General features: G+C 41.2%; 1 protein-coding gene, 1 long non-coding RNA gene and 1 other non-coding gene across 6 annotated transcripts in view; all 3 read right to left on the bottom strand.

Annotated features, from left to right (window-relative positions):
• Positions 1 to 67: 67 nt before the first annotated feature.
• The window catches only part of LOC148687275 (uncharacterized), a 337,005-nt gene continuing 315,846 nt past the window's right edge, over positions 68 to 21,226 (bottom strand). The window contains exon 2 of the long non-coding RNA XR_015947149.1: positions 68 to 198. This is a non-coding gene — a long non-coding RNA (uncharacterized LOC148687275). The remainder of the gene's footprint in view (positions 199 to 21,226) is intronic.
• Positions 3,083 to 21,226, bottom strand: part of NCAPG (non-SMC condensin I complex subunit G) — a 40,112-nt gene continuing 21,968 nt past the window's right edge. The window contains exons 12-23 of one of the 4 annotated variants that reach the window (XM_088658261.1): positions 20,527 to 20,637; positions 18,330 to 18,509; positions 17,887 to 17,997; positions 15,337 to 15,456; positions 14,387 to 14,620; positions 12,435 to 12,616; positions 11,589 to 11,763; positions 10,537 to 10,698; positions 9,404 to 9,599; positions 7,671 to 7,757; positions 6,209 to 6,281; positions 3,083 to 3,606 (exon numbers count right to left, since the gene is read on the bottom strand). In XM_088658261.1, coding sequence (XP_088514387.1) covers positions 3,504 to 3,606; positions 6,209 to 6,281; positions 7,671 to 7,757; positions 9,404 to 9,599; positions 10,537 to 10,698; positions 11,589 to 11,763; positions 12,435 to 12,616; positions 14,387 to 14,620; positions 15,337 to 15,456; positions 17,887 to 17,997; positions 18,330 to 18,509; positions 20,527 to 20,637 — 1,734 coding nt within the window. In that variant the 3' untranslated portion in view covers positions 3,083 to 3,503. The remainder of the gene's footprint in view (positions 3,607 to 6,208; positions 6,282 to 7,670; positions 7,758 to 9,403; positions 9,600 to 10,536; positions 10,699 to 11,588; positions 11,764 to 12,434; positions 12,617 to 14,386; positions 14,621 to 15,336; positions 15,457 to 17,886; positions 17,998 to 18,329; positions 18,510 to 20,526; positions 20,638 to 21,226) is intronic. The other 3 variants (XM_088658262.1, XM_060278971.2, XM_060278972.2) reach the window with 3 other exon arrangements.
• Positions 13,133 to 13,415, bottom strand: LOC148687276 (signal recognition particle RNA). The gene has a single exon (XR_015947918.1).

Here is a 21,226-nt window from a genome sequence, read left to right as displayed (position 1 = left end):
AGTTCCAGTTGAGTTTCAGTTACCCAAGTCTATTGGAAACGTAGCAGTAAGTGTGCAGAGGTACAAAAGTCCTTCCCACATACCCTTTGAAATATTTGCAGAAATCACTTTCAAGCACTGCACTCTCAGATATCAATCCATGCTTCTTAGATTAGCTGCAAAGAAGTCTAATACAGTGGAACCTCGGTTTATAAACCCCTCAGTTTATGAATTTTTGGGTTCGCTTCAGTTTATGAACGCTTCAGTTTATGAAGACTTCCGGAACCAATTACACCCATGGTTCGGGTTAAGTACGCTTCAGGTTGAGTACTCCGCGGACCCGTCTGGAATGGATTAATCCACTTTCCATTACTTTCAATGGGAAAGTTCGCTTCAGTTTATGAACGCTTCAGTTTAAGTACTCCGCGGACCATCTGGAACAGATTAATCCACTTTCCATTACTTTCAATGGGAAAATTCACTTCAGTTTATGAACAGACTTCTGGAACCAATTGTGTTCATAAACCGAGGTACCACTGTAGTTGCCTGCCTCTTCCATCTGCTGCTGCCACCAGAGAATAAGCATGATATAGAAAGTATAATAATTTGAAGTGTACAGGACAGGCTCTACATTAAAAGCAAGCAAATACCCTAATGTATAATAGCAAAACAAAAATGGGGTTGGAACCCAATAACTGCAAAGTGTAAGCAACCTCTCAAATCCCTTACGAAAGGGTTCCCCAACCCTCAGAAGCTTTTGTTTTTTTTGTGGAGGGGAGAAAAGAAATTCTGCAAAAGTCATTCTGCTTGTGGCTCTCAGGATCCAACCAAATGTATTCCAGAATTGTCCTCATCTCCCTGATTACTGAGAGAGGGTTATGCAAGAGCATACATACATCTGTGCCTTACTACAAGCCAGAGAGCCATGTGTTGTGCATTTGCAGCAGACTTGAGAAAGTTGTAGCTTTTCCTATACAGATTCACACCCACGACTGCACTAGATGTCTGCACTAGACATGTATTGCAGTTCCAATACATGCACTGAGAAGCCCAAACAACCTTACCATGGTTATTTTATATACCGTACATGTCTCTAGGTGTACTGAGTAGTAGAATAAGCCCGTAGCTTGGAGAGTATTCCAGCACTAGAAGCAGACAGTTTCTGCCTCTGCAAAGCCCAAGATGTTTCAACATTTCCCATTTTTAGAAGCGTTAATTAAAACTTTGCTCGAAACCACTACACCCTTGTGAAGTTTTCCAGATAGAGAAGTACTACACTGCTAATCACTTTGGAGACTCCTGATTGGGAAATCCAGTTTCACAGTAGTTTGAGGTGGGATCTGTGTATGCTCAAATAGCTCAATCCAATAGGACAGGGCAGCACTTAGAAAGCCAATGAAACCTGATATTCTGGACAGTGCAATAAAAGTCAGGTTGCTGCATCCACTTTAGATGGTAGTTTCAATTTTTAATCTAAATTTAATTCCTGTCCTCCCTCTAACCAGTTTCTACATATGAAAAAACAGAAAACTGGAACATATTTGACACAAGATAAGCACCCAACCTGTGAAAATAATGATGTGCCTTAAATCTACCCATGGAGTAGAAGCTAAGTTTCACAACAGCATCTCTGGTCAGCTGTATAGTTTTTAACCAAAAGCTCAAAGATGAAGAGAACAAGGAGTTTGCAGCTCTTCTTGCACTATTGTTTTGTACATTGCGTGCAATTGTTTTTTCTGCTGAATAAGCATTTTTGATCATGAGATGACATGCTGGGGTTGTGGCTTCATAGTAAACCATGAACATTGTTAGTTGGCTGTGACTCTTTGCATGTAAATACAAAACAACTTCAGTATAGGTCATAAGAATGAGATACTGTCTTTTTTACAGTATGCTGTATTTCTTTCTATTCTTTTGCCGCTAATGATATATTCTCTGGTTTTATTTCATGCACAGATGTTAATATATTTATGTAACGTGATGTGTAAAAGTTATTCATACATTCAGTAGATAGTTTACCTTGGTGCAAAGCTGTATAAAAATGCAAAGGGTTTTAAAAATCTTACAGATTATAATTATTAAAGTGTATGGTATGCTTTCTAAATCATAATTTTCACCTATTCTATGAAATGTCATTTTTAAAAAAATAATAATAATTATAATCTGAAGGGCCATTGATTGTAGAGAAAATAGACTCAGTCATTTCCTAAGCCTTCATTTTATCAACATTTTGCTAAGTGTTCGGTGATGGGGGTGAAAACTTGTAGAAATTACATCAAACTAAGATTAAAATGGTTATAAACTACATTCTGGATTTTCTGTCTTAAAATGGTTACATTGTCTATAGTTTTGTTTTTAAAAATAGATTACTTGATACTTCTAACACACACACACACACACACACACACACACACACACACACACGTTGGTCCTGGCACCATGTTTTCAAATATGGAGCATATTATATACTACAGCCAGTTTAAACAATATATCAATATAATAAATCAACTATTCAATATTCACTCTACAACCAAGATTTTAAAGAAACCCACCCCATTTCCAAAATGTTGCTAATAAAATACAGCAGCATTTTACGCCTTCACACAGCTTTAAGTATTATGAGCACTTACTTTTTTCCACCAAAAGGTGACAGGTAGTGGATGAGAATTCTAGCACACAAGGTGTAACCAGCACTAATGGATCATTAGCCATCTCTATAACTACTCCCACCACCAATGGTTTCTTTTTAATAACAACATGAGACACCTGAAGGCAGCCGTGTATAGGGAAGCTTTCTAAGGTTTAATGTCTTACTATGTTTTTATATATGCTGGAAGCCATCCGGAGTGACTGGGGCAACCTAGTCAGATGAGCGGGGCAATAATAATAATCAATAATAATAATTGCCGCAAGGTACAGGGGGCACAACTTGAACTGACCTGTTTCAAATACATCTCAAATATAAAGGCAATAAGTCTGAGATTTTAAGGTTTGAGGCTTCTAGAATTTTATGTCAGTCCGATCTACCAAAATTCTGCATGTTTCTAATCCTGCTTTCACCACCACCTTTGAAGCCAAAATAATCTCACAGCTATCAAACTGGTAAAGATGATTAACATCTAGTAAATGGCCTTTATTTCATCTTTTAAAAGAGTAACTTCAACATTTATACATTTTGCATGGTATAAAAAACATGACCTATAATCCATAAATAGGTTACCACCTGCACCATATGCAGGAAACAGAATGCAGCTTGCAATTAAGCCAGATATGCAACATAACTTCATTAGGTGGTACTATTCTCAAATCATCCACATATCAAGTCAGAAAAAACACTTTTGAAATTAAAGAAGAAAGTATTTGTACTTGCATACCCAAGTCTTACCATTTACTGCATGTGCACACACAAAAAGGATTAAGCAGAAAAAGAGTTACCGAGCAGGTATGCTTTGCTTTTTACATACAATGATTTAAAAGTGGGTTTACAACCAGCTTCCAGCTCACTGGTCTACTTTTCACGTCAATTATTCGTCCAGAAGCTTGGAGAGATTCATTCTGGTTTTTTCAAGTGCTGTTGCTTTTGCTTGGCGTGATGGTCTTGCCAGTGAAACAGATTGTTGATCTTCACTGCAAAGTAACAGGTTTTAGAAATTATTAATACAAAGCCAGCCATTTTAAACTAGAAGCAACACTCAATTATTTGAGCTATTGCGAATTATTGTGTGAAATTCAGCCTTCTTTACCTCTCTGCTCAAGGTCATATGCACCTCTCCTTTATCCGCCCATTCTCACCCCCAGCTGGGGTGAAACTACAGAGATGCCCATATCTTGCATCACCACACAAAAAGCCGCACTCGCCTGTGACCAGCATGAAAGTATCCCAAAGTAAAGCCTAGGCAGGCTGGTACTGGTAGAGGCCATACAGACCCTAGACCAGGGGTCCCCAGACTTACCGGGCTTCGGGCCGGTGCCCGCCACGCCGACCGCGCGGCGGGCCGGAGGGCAGGGGAGTGCGCGCCCATGCGCACACGGTCGTAAAAAAATCACCGAAAATCGCTTGTGCGCATGCGTATGGGCCTCCCCCGACCCGGAAGTGCACCGGAAATGACCTCTTCTGGGTCGGGAGAGGCCCATACGCATGCGCACAAAGGATTTTCGGCGATTTTTTTCCGATTTTGAAGATCGCCGCCGCGCCGTAAGAGCGGGCGGCAGCAGCGGGCGTCGTCGCGGGCCGGATTGGGAGGCCAATTGGGCCGCATCCGGCCCGGGGGCCGTAGTCTGGGGACCCCTGCCCTAGACCAAGGGTAGGCAACCTAAGGCCCGTGGATGCGGATGCGGCCCAATTGCCTTCTCAATCCAGCCTGCGGACGGTCCGGGAATCAGCATGTTTTTACATGAGTAGAATATGTGCTTTTATTTATAATGCACATCTGGGTTATTTGTGGGGCCTGCCTGGTGTTTTTACATGAGTAGAGCATTTGCTTTTATTTAAAATGGATCTCTGGGTTATTTGTGGGGCATAGGAATTCATTCATTCCAATCCCCCCCCCCAAAAATAGTCCGGCCCACCACATGGTCTGAGGGATGGTGGACCAGCCCACGGCTGAAAAAGGTTGCTGACCCCTGCCCTAGAACCTAAATTGTTCAGGACTTCCTAAGTGGGTCTGGTAACATACATGGCTCTTTCAGGAGGAAGGGCAGGATGCAAAACAAATCAGTATATAACAATATAAGCTGCAAGTGTGGATCCTGCAAGATCCTACACAGTTACGTAACAACCTAAGTGTCAATCAGCACTCTTAGCAACAACATTCTCCACTAGCTGCAGCTTTCAGGTTGTCAAGCAGAGCCTTTGCACTACAATCGAGATGGGAAATGACCACAGCATGCAGCCAGGCTCTCCCAGCCCGGGGACAGTTATAGCTGTTGAACCAGCCTCCTTGCCACTGAAACCACTTGCTCCTCAAATGACAAAGGTGGGTCCAGGAGCTCCCTCCAAACCTTAGCCTGATCCTGCAGAGGGAATGGAACACTACCTAGGACAGGCAGACATGGGAACTACTCAGCCACACTGCCTGTCTTGTAAGGATTTAGCTTCAGTTTTTTGTCCCTCCTTCAGTTCATGACCTCCAGACATCAGTTCATTATCCACACAGCTACGTCTGCTTCAGATGGTATGGACCCGTGTTGCAAAATTAACAATCCACAAAAATGCAAACGCAACACGCTGGCTAATAACGGTTAGTGAATATATAATTGGTTATGATGTCATTCAAAATACTGTATACCAATAAGCCACTTCAAAATGATGTATATATCATACAACACATCTCACAAAATATACAAGCAACTACAAGTTGTTATATGTATCAGAGTCAAACAAAGAATCAAACAAAACAATGATAGCCAAGCTGTCTCCAAGGAAGACGTCTCACAAAAGTCTCAAACGAAGAAGGCTCTCTTAAGTCAAATGACAGTATATCTGGAATAGTTCAACTGTTTCGGAATAAAGTCTTAATCAGCTGGAAATGGAATACAAGGCATTTCAAGCAATGAATGAGAACAAAACTGAACAACCTGGATGTAAGTTATATAGCAGAACAAAATTATATATAAAGAGGTACATACTGAATAATTATCAATGAAATATTCATACGTGGAGATCATGCTAGTGGATCAGTGCTCACTGGATAGTGTATCTGCTAATGCTTACAACACAAATGCATAGGACATATAAAGTTGACCACAGGTGTCTCAAATACATACTGTCCTTTTGAGACTTCTGAGAGACGTCTTCCTTTGAGACTTTCAAAGTGGCTTATTCATATATTTTGAATGACATCCTAACCAACTATATATTCACTAACAGTTATTTGCCAGCATGTTGCGTTTGCATTTTTGTCAGATGGTATGGAGACAGCTAGGTATCGTCCACATAATGATGACCCAAAGTCCCAAATGATGGCAGCACCAAATAGCTTCGTATACATGTTTCAAAGCATTGGGGGGAACATTGTAGCCCTGCAGGACGCCACAGCTCAACTGTCACAGGGTCAAGCAGAAGTCACCCAAAGTTGCAGTCCTGTTGTATATATGTAAATCAGCAAATGACTAAACAGATCAATTTAGCTGAATGTCTGCTGGTGGGGAGGTGAGTGAGAATTATAAATGTTTGTCCAATCGAAACAGGAGTTGCAGCATAAACATTCCATGTTTGCACAAAAATTACCTTTCACTTTCGGACTCCACAATTCTGTTATTTCCTCTTCTCAGCAGAGACTTCTCTTCCGTTTTTCTCAGACCTAAAAGACCACAAATTACTTTTTTCTGTGGTGGCAGTGCAAATACACCCGAAAATGTTGAGTTAAAAAAGATCTTTAAATTGACTTTCCCCCAGTGACGGGGTGAGCTCCCGTTGCTTGGTCCCAGCTCCTGCCAACTTAGCAGTTCGAAAGCACGTCAAAGTGCAAGTAGATAAATAGGAACCGCTACAGCGGGAAGGTAAACGGCGTTTTCATGTGCTGCTCTGGTTTGCCAGAAGCGGCTTTGTCATGCTGGCCACATGACCTGGAAGCTATACGCCGGCTCCCTCGGCCAATAATGTGAGATGAGCGCGCAACCCCAGAGTCAGTCACGACTGGACCTAATGGTCAGGGGTCCCTTTACCTTTAAGAAACCAGAAGCATTCCTTCTGGGCATAATTGGAGATGAAACACCAAAAAAGGCTTGCAACCTATTCTTGTACGCAGCAGCAGCAGCAGGAGGAGGAGGAACAGTGTAAGCTAAAAATTGGAATCAAAAAGTGATTCCAGGAAAAGAACAATGGTTGTACAAACTGACAGAATATGCAGAATTAGCGAGCATAACCAGTAAAATAAGAAATCAAAATGAAAAACAGACAATGAGTGAGTGGGGAAACTTTGGAGAATATCTACAAATACAGCATATGACTTTAAATTTAATGTTCAAGTAGGGGTAATCATATGATCAAGAGTTGATAACAATGATATGGAGGGTGGGGAAGAGGATGGATAAATTAATGGATATGCAGTTAAATAAGATGTATCTGAACTACCATGAAAAGCTGGGTAGGGAAGTCTATGTGAATTATTGTACAAGGATGAAAATATTACCTGTAAATATAAAACTGGGGAAAGTCATAAACAAACAAACAAAATATTTCTGCCCACAGCAGCAATAAAATAAAATAAAATAATGTACAGGCAGCAACTGTTTTAGGCAAGTCCGATATATGCATGACCACACAAACGCTCCAAGCCCAGAAATGACCCCAAAACGTCACAAAAAGGGGCACAGCGGAACAGGGCGAGGTAGGCTTACACTTGTAAGCCCTGTGTAAATTGCTTGCTGCCTGTATGATTAAAACAGACAATAGGAATGATTGTATACTCATGAGGGTAGATGGAGGACCCTGTGAGAGACAGGGAAATGTTGGTCTCCCAGGGTAAGAGGCAGGTAGGAGAAAGGAAAGATCCCAGGAGCCACCGTCCTCTGTGGGTTATAAGAGCCAATAATTACTTTTAAGAGAGAACTTTATATTTTACTTATTCGGTTTGTATCTTCTGTAGCTGTTCTTTTACTGTATTATGGGGAAATCTTAATTAAAAATTTTTAAAAAATGTTTCACAAAACAAATACTATTAATATATTTACAGGAGAACATTAAATACCTTTTGTGGCTTTTCTTCTTGAAGATCTTGACTTTGCAGTTGTGCTCACTCTCTCTTCAGTTATTTGAGTGGTTTCTTTATTTTCTACTTAACACAAAGAACATCAAAAGCAGAAATTATTATCCAAGCAGCCCTAAGCGCATCTCTGAGATTTGAAGTCCTTTTCAAAAAAATATATGTTTCAGATCATAGACCCTAAATTTAGCGGGCAAAAATCCGATTGAAAGTTTTACTGCACAAGTCCCCACTAAAATGGTACCCTCTTTGGGGGCTGAATCAGCCTGTGGGTTCTCCATAACTCCATGCCAGCCTAGTGCTCCCAAGCAAGCCTACAAGACAGTGGCCAGTAGGTATCTCTTTTTTTTTCTCCTTCCTTCCTTCCTTCCTTCCTTCCTTCCTTCCTTCCTTCCTTCCTTCCTTCCTTCCTTCCTTCCTTCCTTCCCTCTTTGTTAAAAAATAATTTCTATTGAAGATTTTCTTTGGTTACAACATCTTTTCTACAGATCAGTTACATTTGATGTGAAACATTAGTGTTGTTTACAGTATAAGGTTGAGGGAGAAGAAAGGGGGGAAAGGGATGGATGGGATGGTAGAACTTCAACATTATTTTAGTTAGTGCATGTGTGGGGTTTTGGTGCCAATGTCACCTGGATAGGTTCTATTTCCATTCATTTATTATTTTTCCTTGGCAATAAGAGAGGTTCGGGGACAGGAGAGTTCTTTGCATATGTGGGGGGAGAGAGAAATTCTTGGGTCAGGTTAGCCATATTGATCCATATGCTTTCGAGAGCAGCTGCCTTGCAAAGGAAACTCAAGGCTGCTAACTTCCAGGAAGATGGCAGGCACCTGCAGCCTCAACCAGAATCTTGCTGCACATTGCCATGTAAAAATGGGGGGGGGGGATGTTGGCACTGTTGAGGTTCAAATCCCCACTCATTTGTGATGCTCAATGAGGTTCCACTGTATTCCACCTTGTGTTCATTGAAGGGAAGGGAAGTAAAGATATAAATATAGCAAAATACAAAAATATTTAAAGTATGTACATATAATAAATGCCTGCCCACTCATTTCAGTGGCTCTTGTGCAGAAAAACCTTACTGGATGCTCTCCTTGATGCAGAGGCAATATAGAATCAGACATGAAGTTGAACAGTTTTCTCTCGGGTTAACTTGGTTTATATTGCAATCTTGCATATGTCTACTTAGAAATAGGCCCCAATGATTTACTTCTACATAAGTGGGTACAAGGGACCCAGGTGGCGCTGTGGGTTAAACCACAGAGTCTAAGGCTTGCTGATCAGAAGGTCGGCGGTTCGAATCCCTGCAATGGGGTGAGCTCCCGTTGCTCGGTCCCAGCTCCTGCCAACCTAGCAGTTCAAAAGCATGTCAAAGTGCAAGTAGATAAATAGGGACCGCTCTGGCAGGAAGGTAAACGGCGTTTCTGTGCGCTGCTCTGGTTCGCCCGAAGCAGCTTTGTCATGCTGGCCACATGACACGGAAGCTGTCTGCGGACAAACGCCGGCTCCCTCGGCCTATAGAGCGAGATGAGCGCCGCAACCCCAGAGTCGGACACGACTGGACCTGATGGTCAGGGAGCCCTTTACCTTTACCTAAGTAGGTACAGGGTGGCAGCATTAGACAGCAAACATTCTTTACATTAGACAGCTATTCTAGAGACAAACAAAGAATTAAAACAACACAGAGGTCTTTTTTTGTTGATTATTTTTACATTACCTTCTCCATTCTGGTCAGCGGAATTAGATGTTCTGTCACTATAGTGGTGTTTGTCGGGACGAGCAGTGTCTTGAGTTACTTGAGAAACATCCATTTCATGTGCCGCTTCAGAGATGTCTCCAGTAGTACTTTTCCCCCCATTTATGTTGCTCTTCACTTTTTCTATCATTCGTAAACACATTTTATCTTTCAATTTCTGCAGTGAAGGATAATGGTAAATATTAATAAACCTTAAATGGTGGGAATTAATTATAAGGTAATTGTGCAATGGGCATATATCAATATCACAATACATGCATCTTTTTTTCTCCATCTTAGATGTGAAGCAGTTTAAATTAACTTCAGCTTTAACGCACACACATTAACAAAGAAGTCCAAGTAAATAACTGCCAATAATCAAACGGCAACATGAGAGATATAGGAATGTTGCTGGAAAACACTCATGCCAAGTTTTAAAATCACTCGTTTTAATTCTATGGTTTTTTTTAGAATTGGCAAACTAAAAGCAAATAAAGGCTTATCATCAACAATACTCAAGGCTGAAGGTTAAGGGGTGATATGATAGCCATGTTCAAATATATGAAAGGATGTCATATGGAGGAGGGAGAAAGATTGTTTTCTGCTGCTACAGAGAAGCGGACACGGAGCAATGGATTCAAACTTCAAGAAAGAAGATTCCACCTAAACATTAGGAAGAACTTCCTGACAGTAAGAGCTGTTCAGCAGTGGAATTTGCTACCAAGGAGTGTGGTGGAGTCTCCTTCTTTGGAGGTCTTTAAGCAGAGGCTTGACAGCCATATGTCAAGAATGCTTTGATGGTGTTTCCTGCTTGGCAGGGGGTTGGACTGGATGGCCCTTGTGGTCTCTTCCAACTCTATGATTCTATGAATACGTGTTTTCCAAAATGAAGTTCTCCAGGGTCATTAATTAATTACTTGACTCACAGGAATGCACTCAAGGGGCAACTTTCACCATAGAAACCAAAGTTATCTCACATGGTCATGAAGTTCTTGTTTTAAAGGATCTCCCCTATTCAGTTAACTTCTACTTATGGCAAATGAAGCTAAGGGACTACCATTTAAGCACTATTCCACACACACAATCCAAATAGAATTTAAAAAGTGTTTACCTACCTTAAGGATCTCATCCAATAAAACCAGCAGGTCTTGGGTGAAGTCTTTATTAAGTTCTAAGGAACTCAATGCTTTTACATAGATACGGACATCAGGTGCACTTGGATCCATCAAGATTTCATTGCATATTTTCACTGCCAAATTATCATGAACTGTCAAACCCTGGAAAAGGCAATAAAATGTCGGAATATCTGACTGTATGTTGTTTAAGAATTTTCTTTTTAAAAATAATTTTAATTGAGTTTTTGAAAAAATTATATACGTATAAAACAAAACGATTTCCAACATTAAAATAGTTCTTTCGAACCCTCAGACCTCCTTCCCTTCCTCCATGCGTTCCATCTTTAAGATTAAATTTACTGCATCTTTTACCCTTATCTATTATATGACCATAATCACACACAAAAACCCACATTACAAGTGTCTTTATGGTTTAAGAGTTTTCTGCAGTTACCATATTGGCCCGAATATAAGCCACACCTGAATATAAGCCACACCTTTAAAATTGGGGGGGGGAGGCTGGCGACCCCCCCCTTATTTTCAGCGGCTTGGGAGCAGCAGATGGGACACGCACCATTGCATCGCGCTGCTTCCTGGGGGGAAAGCTTTGCCAGCAGCCTCCCCCTCTTCCCCCTTATTTTTGGCAGCTTGGGAGGAAGCAGCACGGGGCAACAGCGCCCGTCCTGTCCGCAGCTCCCAAGCCGCTGAAAATAAGGGGGAAGGTAGCCAGCACAGCAGCGCGGTTCCCTCCCCGCAAAGCAGCACGACCTCCCCAAAACTGGCTTTGCCTTCCAAGGCCGGAATGCAGAGCACCCTCCCCCATACCCAGGATGCCACCCCGAGGGCCGTTGGGGGGGTGGGACAATGGCGCCCCTCCCGACCACAACTCTCAAGCTGCCAAAAAGAAGGGGGAAGAGGGGAAGGCCGGCGGGGAAAGAATCAAATATTGAAAACTCCTCTCCCACAATCATCTTGTAGCATTAGCATTTACCAGGTATCAGGAGGCACTGCTCAATCTCAGCTTAAGCAAAATAGGATAGGGCCCTGCATACCTGGTAGTTCCGTGAATTCTTAGCGCTTTGATGCAGCCCACTTGGTCTTGTTAGGTCCACAAACAACTCAGAAACATTTGCTGCATCAACTTCAGACAATGGTGAAGATGCAGGAGCATTAAACAATATTTTTAAAGTTGGAAGAAAAGCTTCTCCGAAGCATTCCTGATTTGTCCTGGATTTTTAAAATGGAGTAGATGTTAATATAATGCATTACAAGAAACATTTCGGAAAGTATGTCCAGATTGTGTAACACACATTCAAGGGAACTTCTTTTATTTTGTCTTGTCATTTCTATGTATTAATGGAGGGCCAAGTCATCTATGCCTCCCATACACATTCCCAATACAGGGGAAAATACACCTTTATAATCTTGTAAAACTGGGCTCTTTGTTATCAAAATTCTACTTCTTATAAAAGGCTTCTAGAAATTTGAAATAAACCAAAACTATAGGAAGTTCTTCCAAACTCAAGTGAGGAAGAAATGAAATACTGGGTTCTGCCAAAGCAGATAACCATCAAGAGGTACAGCTAAAAATGTAGAGTGGCCATGCCCAGCACACTAAACCAAGATAAGCTACTCACGGCAGCTAGGCATCTGGAGGACAAGGTTACAAAGAATGAGATGAGACTGCAATCCTATGCACACTTACTTGGGAATAAATCCCACTGACCTCAGTGGACCTTACTTCGGAATAGCAGTGCACTACACTGCTAGGCAACTTTTCTCATTTTCTCATTAAAGCATGAAAACAAACTTTTTTGCTTCTGCTGTCCAATTATGTTAAATTCAAACTGCCTAAAATGTCAAAAAGGAGGGGGAAAGTGGAGTGGTGAGAGTCGTACCTATTTGAGTAAGCAAATAAAGGGAAGAAAACTCCTAGGGCATGTCGGAGACAGGTATCTTCTTCAGTCACCGGATTATACCACAACAAAACAAGTCGAGAAAGCAGCTTCGCACTAATCAATCGCCCAGAGAACATGAGTTTGGCGAAGCCCTCAGCAGATACGGTTCTGAATTCTGAAATCTAGAAAAAGGTTTTATTTAGGGGTGCATTGTTCATTTAGTCTAGAAAGGAAAAAGAGCGAGCTATCATGAGTTTCGTTCCGTAAGATTAATACAACAGCACTTGACAGCCCTCGGTCATCTGAGGAGTGGGATCACTCATACAGTAGATATATCAGCTCTATAAAAAAAACATAAAGAAGAAATAAATCGTGACACCCCAGCACATTTGCAGGGACGCAGGTCTTGCCGATCAGAAGGTTGGTGGTTTAAATCCCTGCGACAGGGTGAGCTCCCGCTGTTTGGTCCCAGCTCCTGCCCACCTAGCAGTTCGAAAGCACGTCAAATGCAAGTAGATAAATAGGTACCGCTCCAGTGGAAAGGTAAACGACATTTCCGTGTGCTGCTCTGGTTCGCCAGAAGGAGCTTAGTCATGCTGGCCACATGACCCGGAAGCTGACTGTAGACAAACGCCAGCTCCCTTGGCCTATAGAACGACATGAGCGGCGCAACCCCAGAGTTGTCCGCGACTGGACCTAACGGTCAGGGGTCCCTTTACCTTTAGCACATTTGCAAAAGTAAAACCTCTCACACGTATTATACAGCCCCTAAAACAGAGTTTTGACCTGCTCCGTCTCCGACCTGGGCCAGTTCACCCCTCCTTGGGCAACCTGGCGCGCCTCGGCTCCCCGGGGCTCGCCATATTGATGCCGAACTTAGTGTGGACACCCGATCGGCATAGCCCACAGCAGCCCCAAACTCCTGAGCTCAAGCGATCCGCCAGACTCAGCCTCCAGGAGTAGCTGGATTACACCTAAAACAGAGTTTAAAGGGGGTGGAGGCAATTGCACTGGACTACCCTTTGTAATGCTTTCTCTCCCCAGAGATGGTGAACACCCAACATGGTGGGTTATGCTGCCCTCCTGTGGCTAAAGATGGGAAAAGCACACTGGTCTTTGTCCATTGGACAGGTGTTTCTCGGAGGTGTTGAAGAGACAGCATAGATAGGTCCACCTGGTTGGCTGCCTTTCTGTTTTTTCTCCTATGTTTGCTGCAATGCCCTTTTTACTAAGTTTCTGTAGTTTGGTTAATTATTTTACTGCTTTTCAAGTACTAATTTCCTTACATGAGTTTAGTCTGATCCATTCAAATGACTGAGGTGATGGAGGCATGGCCAATGGAAAAAGACCAGTCTGCATTTCCCATCTTTAGCCGCAAGATGGCAGCACAACGCAGCACACCATGTGTTCAACACCTCCAAGAAACACCTGTCAAGCAAGAACCAACTGTTCTTTCTGCCCCACTGCAAACGACAATATCTTCCCCAGAGAAGTTCCATTATCATTTACCCTAACTTTCTTCATCTCCACTGACCTAAATTAGTTCACAGAGAAAATATATAAAATCAAATCTTCCCCTGACAATAATTCCAAACTATGAGGTCTTTCCACCTTTTATCTTAGAAGCAAAACTCCTTAATGTACTAATGTTATCTAGGACTGTGAGATCCTCCTCCTGCCTGTCTTGAGCCCAAGAAATAAGAAAAGGTTGTGAATCTAAGTAAAAAAACAACCAACATATAGTTAGAAGCAAAAATGTCTTTTGTAAGTTAGTTTTACATACGTAGCTCTGCTGAAATCAATAAGCTGCAAGAATATAAACGTACCAGTTGTTGCTTTCATATTTAATGACCAACATACTTTTATCCTTTTGTTTAAAAAAATACAATAAAAACCCCATCCTTATTTATCCTCCTAGCATGTATTAATATTTGCTGATTTCACAACCTTACCTCACTGTCTAAAAACCCAGAAAGAAGCTGAAGGAGATTGTGGGTAGTTGCAATTTCTTCTTCTGTTTCCTTGGTCGCCTCATTATCATTCTCTTCAATTTCATTCTCTTCATTTTCACTTTGGGCACATTTTTCTTTTTTTGCTTTGAAAGGTTCTATTCCAAACATCATCAGTTGGTCAAAGACTGCCTTTAAGGCACTTAGTTTTACCGTTATTTCATCAATTTGCAAGACCTGGCATTAGAAAGATGAACAGGACATCTGAATTCATTAATGTGACCAATTTAATCCCTTGCCTTCAGTGTCAGTTTTGCACATGATTGTCTCTTAATCCCCCCTCCCTGAAAATGCTTGTAATCCCAAGTTATAAAAAGATTAAAAAATAAGAAAAGCTGCACAGTCTCAGATAATAATGGAAGGTTGGGGCTTTGTTGTTTTTCATTTGGTTAATAGCTGTACACAACTCCCAAATTTGGAGATACTGCAAGCTCATCTCTAATCTGTTTTTGCGGTCCTTCTACATGAAGTGGTGCCAAGGTTGGAGATCCAATTCCTAACTCCACTTATGTGCACAATCACCGCACAACAGGATATGTGGGAAACTACAGCTCTGCAGCTCTCTTTCTCACTAGGGTATAAAAGTAACAACCAATCAACTCTTAATCATCCAATTGGAAAGATTTCAATATGCAAGAGAACTTGCCTCATCATGACAAAATAAGAGCCCTTGCATTCTTGCACTGAGCCAAAAAAACAAGTCCAAGTTTACTAATATGGGGGTCAATTGTTCATATGCCAGGTTCACCCATTAGCAAATAGCTTCCCATTGCACCTTTCCATGAAAAGATATGCAAATTAAATGAGCCTTTACACCCCGCCACTTTTCAAAGCGATAAAGTTTCTTAATTTAAATGAGATAATGTAGAAAGGTCACAATGTAGAATATTTACCTGCAACAGCAATGCAAGGTGCTGGCTGGCAAATTCTTCGCTCTGCAAACCACAGCCACCCAAACATAAAACTGCCAAATTTCTTACAGCTGGATGGATATTAGTAACTCCTGGAATGATCTAAACAAACAGTAATGCACATTTCAGGTGAAGATTGACATAATCTTCCAAACAGTCATTAAATTGCTTATCTGGGGCAAGTAAGAATCTACTTCAGACAACTAAACAGGAAAAATGAAGGTGATTCTCGTCTACACCTGACTTCCACCTTTTCAGAACTTATCATAGGAATATTCAAGCAGGCAATCTGTCTAGTTAACTCCTCACTCCCATCCCGGAATAGTAATTTTTCCATTTATTTGAAAGCACAGCATAAAGAACAGAACTAATTCTTCATAAGTTTTACATTAAAAATGGAATCACTTCTCTTCCTCCCTGAAATTCTCACTGCTCTATCTTTTCAGTGGTTGGTAGCAGCAAGGAAGACAGGCTGTCAGGCATTCCAAGCTAAGCAGAACTGACCAACATGCGCCTTAAGGATGGAAATTGGCTGTGTACCAAAGCAAATCCAACCTCCCATATCACTAGAAGAGTTTAGATTTGATATCCCGCTTTATCACTACCCCAAGGAGTCTCAAAGCGGCTAAGAATCTCCTTTCCCTTCCTCCCCCACAACAAACACTCTGTGAGGTGAGTGAGGCTGAGAAACTTCAGAGAAGTGTGACTAGCCCAAGGTCGCCCAGCAGCTGCATGTGGAGGAGCGGAGACGCGAACCCGGTTCCCCAGATTACAAGTCTACTGCTCCTAACCACTACACCACACTGGCTCTCAGTAAGTGATGGCTAGCAGGCTTGTTTCCAGACTGCGCCAGGAATGGACAAACTCTCAACATTGCAGGGAGACACAGCTAAAGACTGAGAACGGTGGAGGTTAAAGCATTCTCTTACTTCCTCTCTGGGCATGGGAGGAATGGGCTTTTACCCAGTTTGCCCTGTGGTCTGGCACTCGCATGCTCATGAAATGTGAGTGCAGGCAAAGGCACTGGGTGTAGAAGCATTTTGTCTGCCACAACCCACCAACTCCGTTTCTGGAAGCAGAGGTTATCCTATTTATGGGATTTTTAATTGGCAATGAAAGTAAAGGTGTGTGCTGGAAGATATGCGATTACGAACTGCAGGGCATTCAGCTGCATAGATCTAAGGTTTGAACTGAGATAAGATTTCATTCTGTGCAAGAGACAGTTGGGGAGATGGAAGGCTACGGTTTGTTTCCATATTTATGATTTGGCAACCCTCTCCGGAATGCATTTAAATAAATATTTATAAATGAGGATGGAATAAGTTGGAGTAATATTGAGATTAACAAGCAACAACGGAGATTGCATGTGATTTGAAATGAGGGGTTGGGGGGAAAGCTGGAACTATGCTGGAAATATAGAGCTGTTCTTCCACTTTCCACTTAAAAAAACAGGGAATGGAAGAGAAAAGACAGACGATTCGGAATGTAATCTAAGTTGAAGGATAATTGGCCATAAATCTCAGGTGTAAGGATGAAAAGAAACTGTGGGCTGTGGAAGAAAAAGGGAGGCAGAGGTCTGGACGTTTGAAAATATGTAGCCCACTCTTCCCAGGCTGAGGAAAAAAATAAATGGCAAAGATCTGAGACACAGTTTAATCAGTGAGACAGAGTGGATTCTAGCAGGCTGTTTGTTCTCTGTTTTGAAACATTGATTTAAGGGGTGGAGAGATACAGTTCTGCCCCAAGTAATGATGGGAGACAACAGCTGGAAAAGTGGAAGATACACCATATATGATCAGAAGGAATCTCCATGGACATAACAGTTTTCACAGGCAATGATAACAGTTACAGCTCCTCACTTGAAGTTTTATAAATTTAAATAATATAATAACACAATTAGAAATCATTAATGCAGTTGCCGTATAAAGTAATACTATTTTAACTGTAATGTAAGTGAATAAGATTACAGTTGTTAATTTGTTAACTTGTTAATTTGTTTATTGCTTTTCGTTAATTTGTTTATTGTTTTATTTGATTTGTTTTGCTTTGTTTATCTTGTATTGTTTATAGAATTGAAATAAAGTTTTCTTTTATTTTAAAAAAATAAGATTATAGAATGCAGAATATATCATCAGGAATGCATTAAATCCACTGCGAGGGGAGACACTTTAACCAAAGTGTATTAACTGTGAATTAATTGGTATTTGAATAATTGTATTAACTGATATTGTTATAGTTGGACTATTCTTGGGGAATTATTGGAAAACTAATAAAAAATTATTTGGCACACAAAAGTGATGGTTAGCAATCTATGTTGGGTCTGGAGTAGATGGTTTGATCCTCCAGATTCTATTTTTCTGCAAGGAGATGAGGCGAGACTCTCTGATGCCCAGCCTAACCCTCTGATTTCTGAACTTGGTTGTCCAAATATGGATTTACAAAGTTCAGAAATCGGATATCAATATTCAAGCAGCTCAGAATAAATATTCTCAACTCCCAGGTATGTCTAACTTTTCTTTTGTTGTCACCTACCAAAGATTCAATTATTGCATTCATTGTTGGGCCTAATCCTTTCGACAGGGACAGCTGCTTGAGAAGTTCGTTGCACATCATCAGACATTTCAGTAGTGTTTCAGGATCACTCTTTATTTAAAAAAAGGGAAAAAAGAAAGTGTTACTTGAACACACTGTAGAATGCCACCTCCATATCTCACAAACTGTATCTCCATTTCCATCCCTTTAAGATACTAGGGAGGTCCAAGGTTTTTCTAGTCCTTCATAATTGAGAGTCACTGTGTACAAAGCCTAAATAATCACACGGAAACTAATTTGATGTCAGCATTACAAAACATCAACATTAGAACTATGCTTCTTTATAGTTTGCTTCGTACAAATTTTTAAAACCACACAAATACATTCATACTTATTTTTAAATGATGTAATTGAACCAGAGTAGCTGGTGTAAAGGTCAACACCTTTTCCATGCGTATTTCTTTGCTTGGGGGCTCCTCTGCCTCTTTTAACAGGTCACTTTTAATGCTTTCCAGATCCATTATTTTCTCTTTCAACAGGGATGCCTGGCTGAAATCCTGCAAAGCCACACTTTTCTCCAATGCATCTTTTGCTTCCATAAGTTTCACTTTAATTTCAGCCAGCTGGAAAGAAAACCAGAAATTATAATACAAAAGTAGATTTTATTATTTCTAAAATTGATTTTACAGCCTCGCCTTCAACTTGCCACATCTAACATGAGGGACTAATGCCTAACTTGTGATCCCTTTGGAACTGAAGTTTACTTAATAATCGACAGGCACACCTATCCTTATAGAATCATAGAATGTTAGAGTTGGAAGGGACCCCAAGGATCATCTATAGTCCAACTCCCTGCAATGCAAGAATTTCAGCTAAAGCATCCACGACATATTGCTATCCAACCTCTGCTACAAAATCTCCAAGGAAGGACAGTTCACCACTTCTCATGGGAGTCTGTTCCACTGCCGAACAGCTCTTACTGACAGAAAGTTTTTTCGAATGTTTAGTCGGAATCTCCTTTCTTGTAGGTTGAAGTCATTGCCGAGTCCTACCCACCAGAGCAGGACTCTGAGGGTCATCTAGTCCTGTAATTATATTTACTGTTTTTAATTAGGTTTTTGAAATTTTGGATTATGCGGAATGCTTTATCGGAGTGGATGTAGCAACCGAGTAATTTCGTTGTTCCCGCAAGGGGACAATGACAATAAAGATATCTTATCTTATCTTATCTTATCGTAATGCAAACCCCCTGCAATGCAGGAGTATCAACTAAAGTATCCAAGACAGATGGCCATCCAATCTCTGCTTTAAAAGCTCTAATGAAGGAGAACCCACAACCTCCTGAAGGAGAACATTCCACTGTCGAGCAGCTCTTACTGTCATAAAGTTCTTCCTGATGTTTAGTGGGAATCTCCTTTCTTGGAACTTGAAGCTATTGGTTCAGGTCCTACCCACCTGAGGAGAAAACACGCTTCCTCCCTCTTCCATGTGACAGCCCTTGAGATATTTGAAGGTGGCTATCACTTCTCCTCTTAATTGCTCTCCTCTGTACACAGTCCAGCTTGTCAACACCCTTCTTAAACTGTGGTGCCCAGAACTAGACACAGTATTCTAGGTGTAGTCTGACCAAGGCAGACTAGAGTGATGCTATTACTTCTCTTGATCTGGACACTATACCTCTGTTGATGCAGCCTAGAATAGTGTTAACTTTTTTTTACTGCTGCATCACACTGTTGACTCATGTTCAGCTTGTGGTCCACCAAGTCCCTTAGATCCTTTTCACATGTACTGCTAGTAAGCCAGGTTTCTCCCATCCTATAGTTGTGCATCTGGTTCTTCCTAAGTGCAGAACCTTACATTTGTCTCTATTGAAATTCATTTTGTTAGTTTGTGCACAGTTCTCCAGTCTGTTAAGGTCATTTTGAATTCTGATTCTATCTTCTGCGTCATTAGCTCCCCTTCCCAGTTTGGTGCCATCTGCAAATTTGATGAGCATCCCCTCAATTCCTTCATCCAAGTCATTACTACTACTACTACTAATAATAATAATAATAATTTATACCCCGCCCATCCGGCTGGGTTTCTCCAGCCACTCCAGGAGGAGTCCAACAGAATATTAAATATATGATAAAACATCAAACATTAAAAACTTCCCTAAACAGGGCTGCCTTCAGATGTCTTCTAAAAGTCTGACAGTTGTTTATAAAGACATTTAACAACAACAGCCCCAGGACAGAATCCTGCAGCACCCCACTTGTCACTTTTTTCCAGGATGATGAAAAGCCATTAATGAGTACTCTTCAGGTTCTGTCAGTCAACCAGCTACAAATCCACCTAACAGTTACCTCGTTCAACCTACCATACATTTTACCAGCTTCCTTGCAAGAATATCATGGGGCTTTCTTAAAAGCCTTACTGAAATCAAGATACACTATGTTCACAACATTTCCCTGATCCACCAAGTTTGTAATTCCATAAAAAAAGAAACCAGATTGATCTGGCATGACTTATTTTTGAGAAACCCATGCTAGATCTTAGTAATTGCAGCATCCTTTTCTAAATGCTCATAGACCAACTATTGAATTATCTGTTCTAGGACCTTCCCTGGTATTGATATCAAGCTCACCGGTCAGTAGTTACCTGGATCTTCCATTTCCCCCTTTTTGAAGATGGGAACAATATTTGCCCGCCTCCAGTCTGTAGGGACCTCACCTGTTCTCCAAGAATTTTCAAAGATAATAGACAATGGCTCTGAAATTACATCCGCAAGCTTCTTTAGTACCCTTGGATGCAGCTCATCAGGTCCTGGAGATTTGAATTCATTTAAAGTAGCTAGGTGTTCCCTTAGTACCTCGTTCCCTATCTTGGGCTGCAGCTCCCTCCTTACATCATTTATTTTGTTATCACCAGGTTGGGCATCAACTTTCCTGTTGGGTGAAGATAAAGGCAAAGCAGCTAAGAGCAGTTCCACCTTTTATCTTTCACCCAATAGCATTTCTCCACCTTCCCCTCGCAGAGGACCTACCACTTGCTTGTTCTTCCTCTTACTTCGGACATAGCCAAAGAAACGTTTTTTAATATTTTTAACCTCTTGCAAGCCTGAGCTCATTCTGACTTTTAGGGACTTCAGTTGTAATCATCCTCAGAATAAAAGCTTCTGGGTTCTTAGAAAAAGCTTTCCCAAAGATCTTTTTAGCTCGGTATAAATTGTTACCCAGTATTCCTTAACTACACCACATGTCCACCACATATGGTAGAATGCTCCTTCTGTCTCCTTACACTTCCCACATTTACCTAATTCTGATTTGAACAACTTTGCTAATCTGCTTGGTGTTAAATA

Source organism: Zootoca vivipara, chromosome Z1 (assembly GCF_965207765.1).
Source record: "Zootoca vivipara chromosome Z1, rZooViv2.hap1.1, whole genome shotgun sequence".
In the NCBI taxonomy this organism is placed as follows: Eukaryota; Metazoa; Chordata; class Lepidosauria; order Squamata; family Lacertidae; genus Zootoca; species Zootoca vivipara.
The sequence above is the reverse complement of the archived record's forward strand: the minus strand, read 5'-3'. Positions and strand labels throughout refer to the sequence as shown.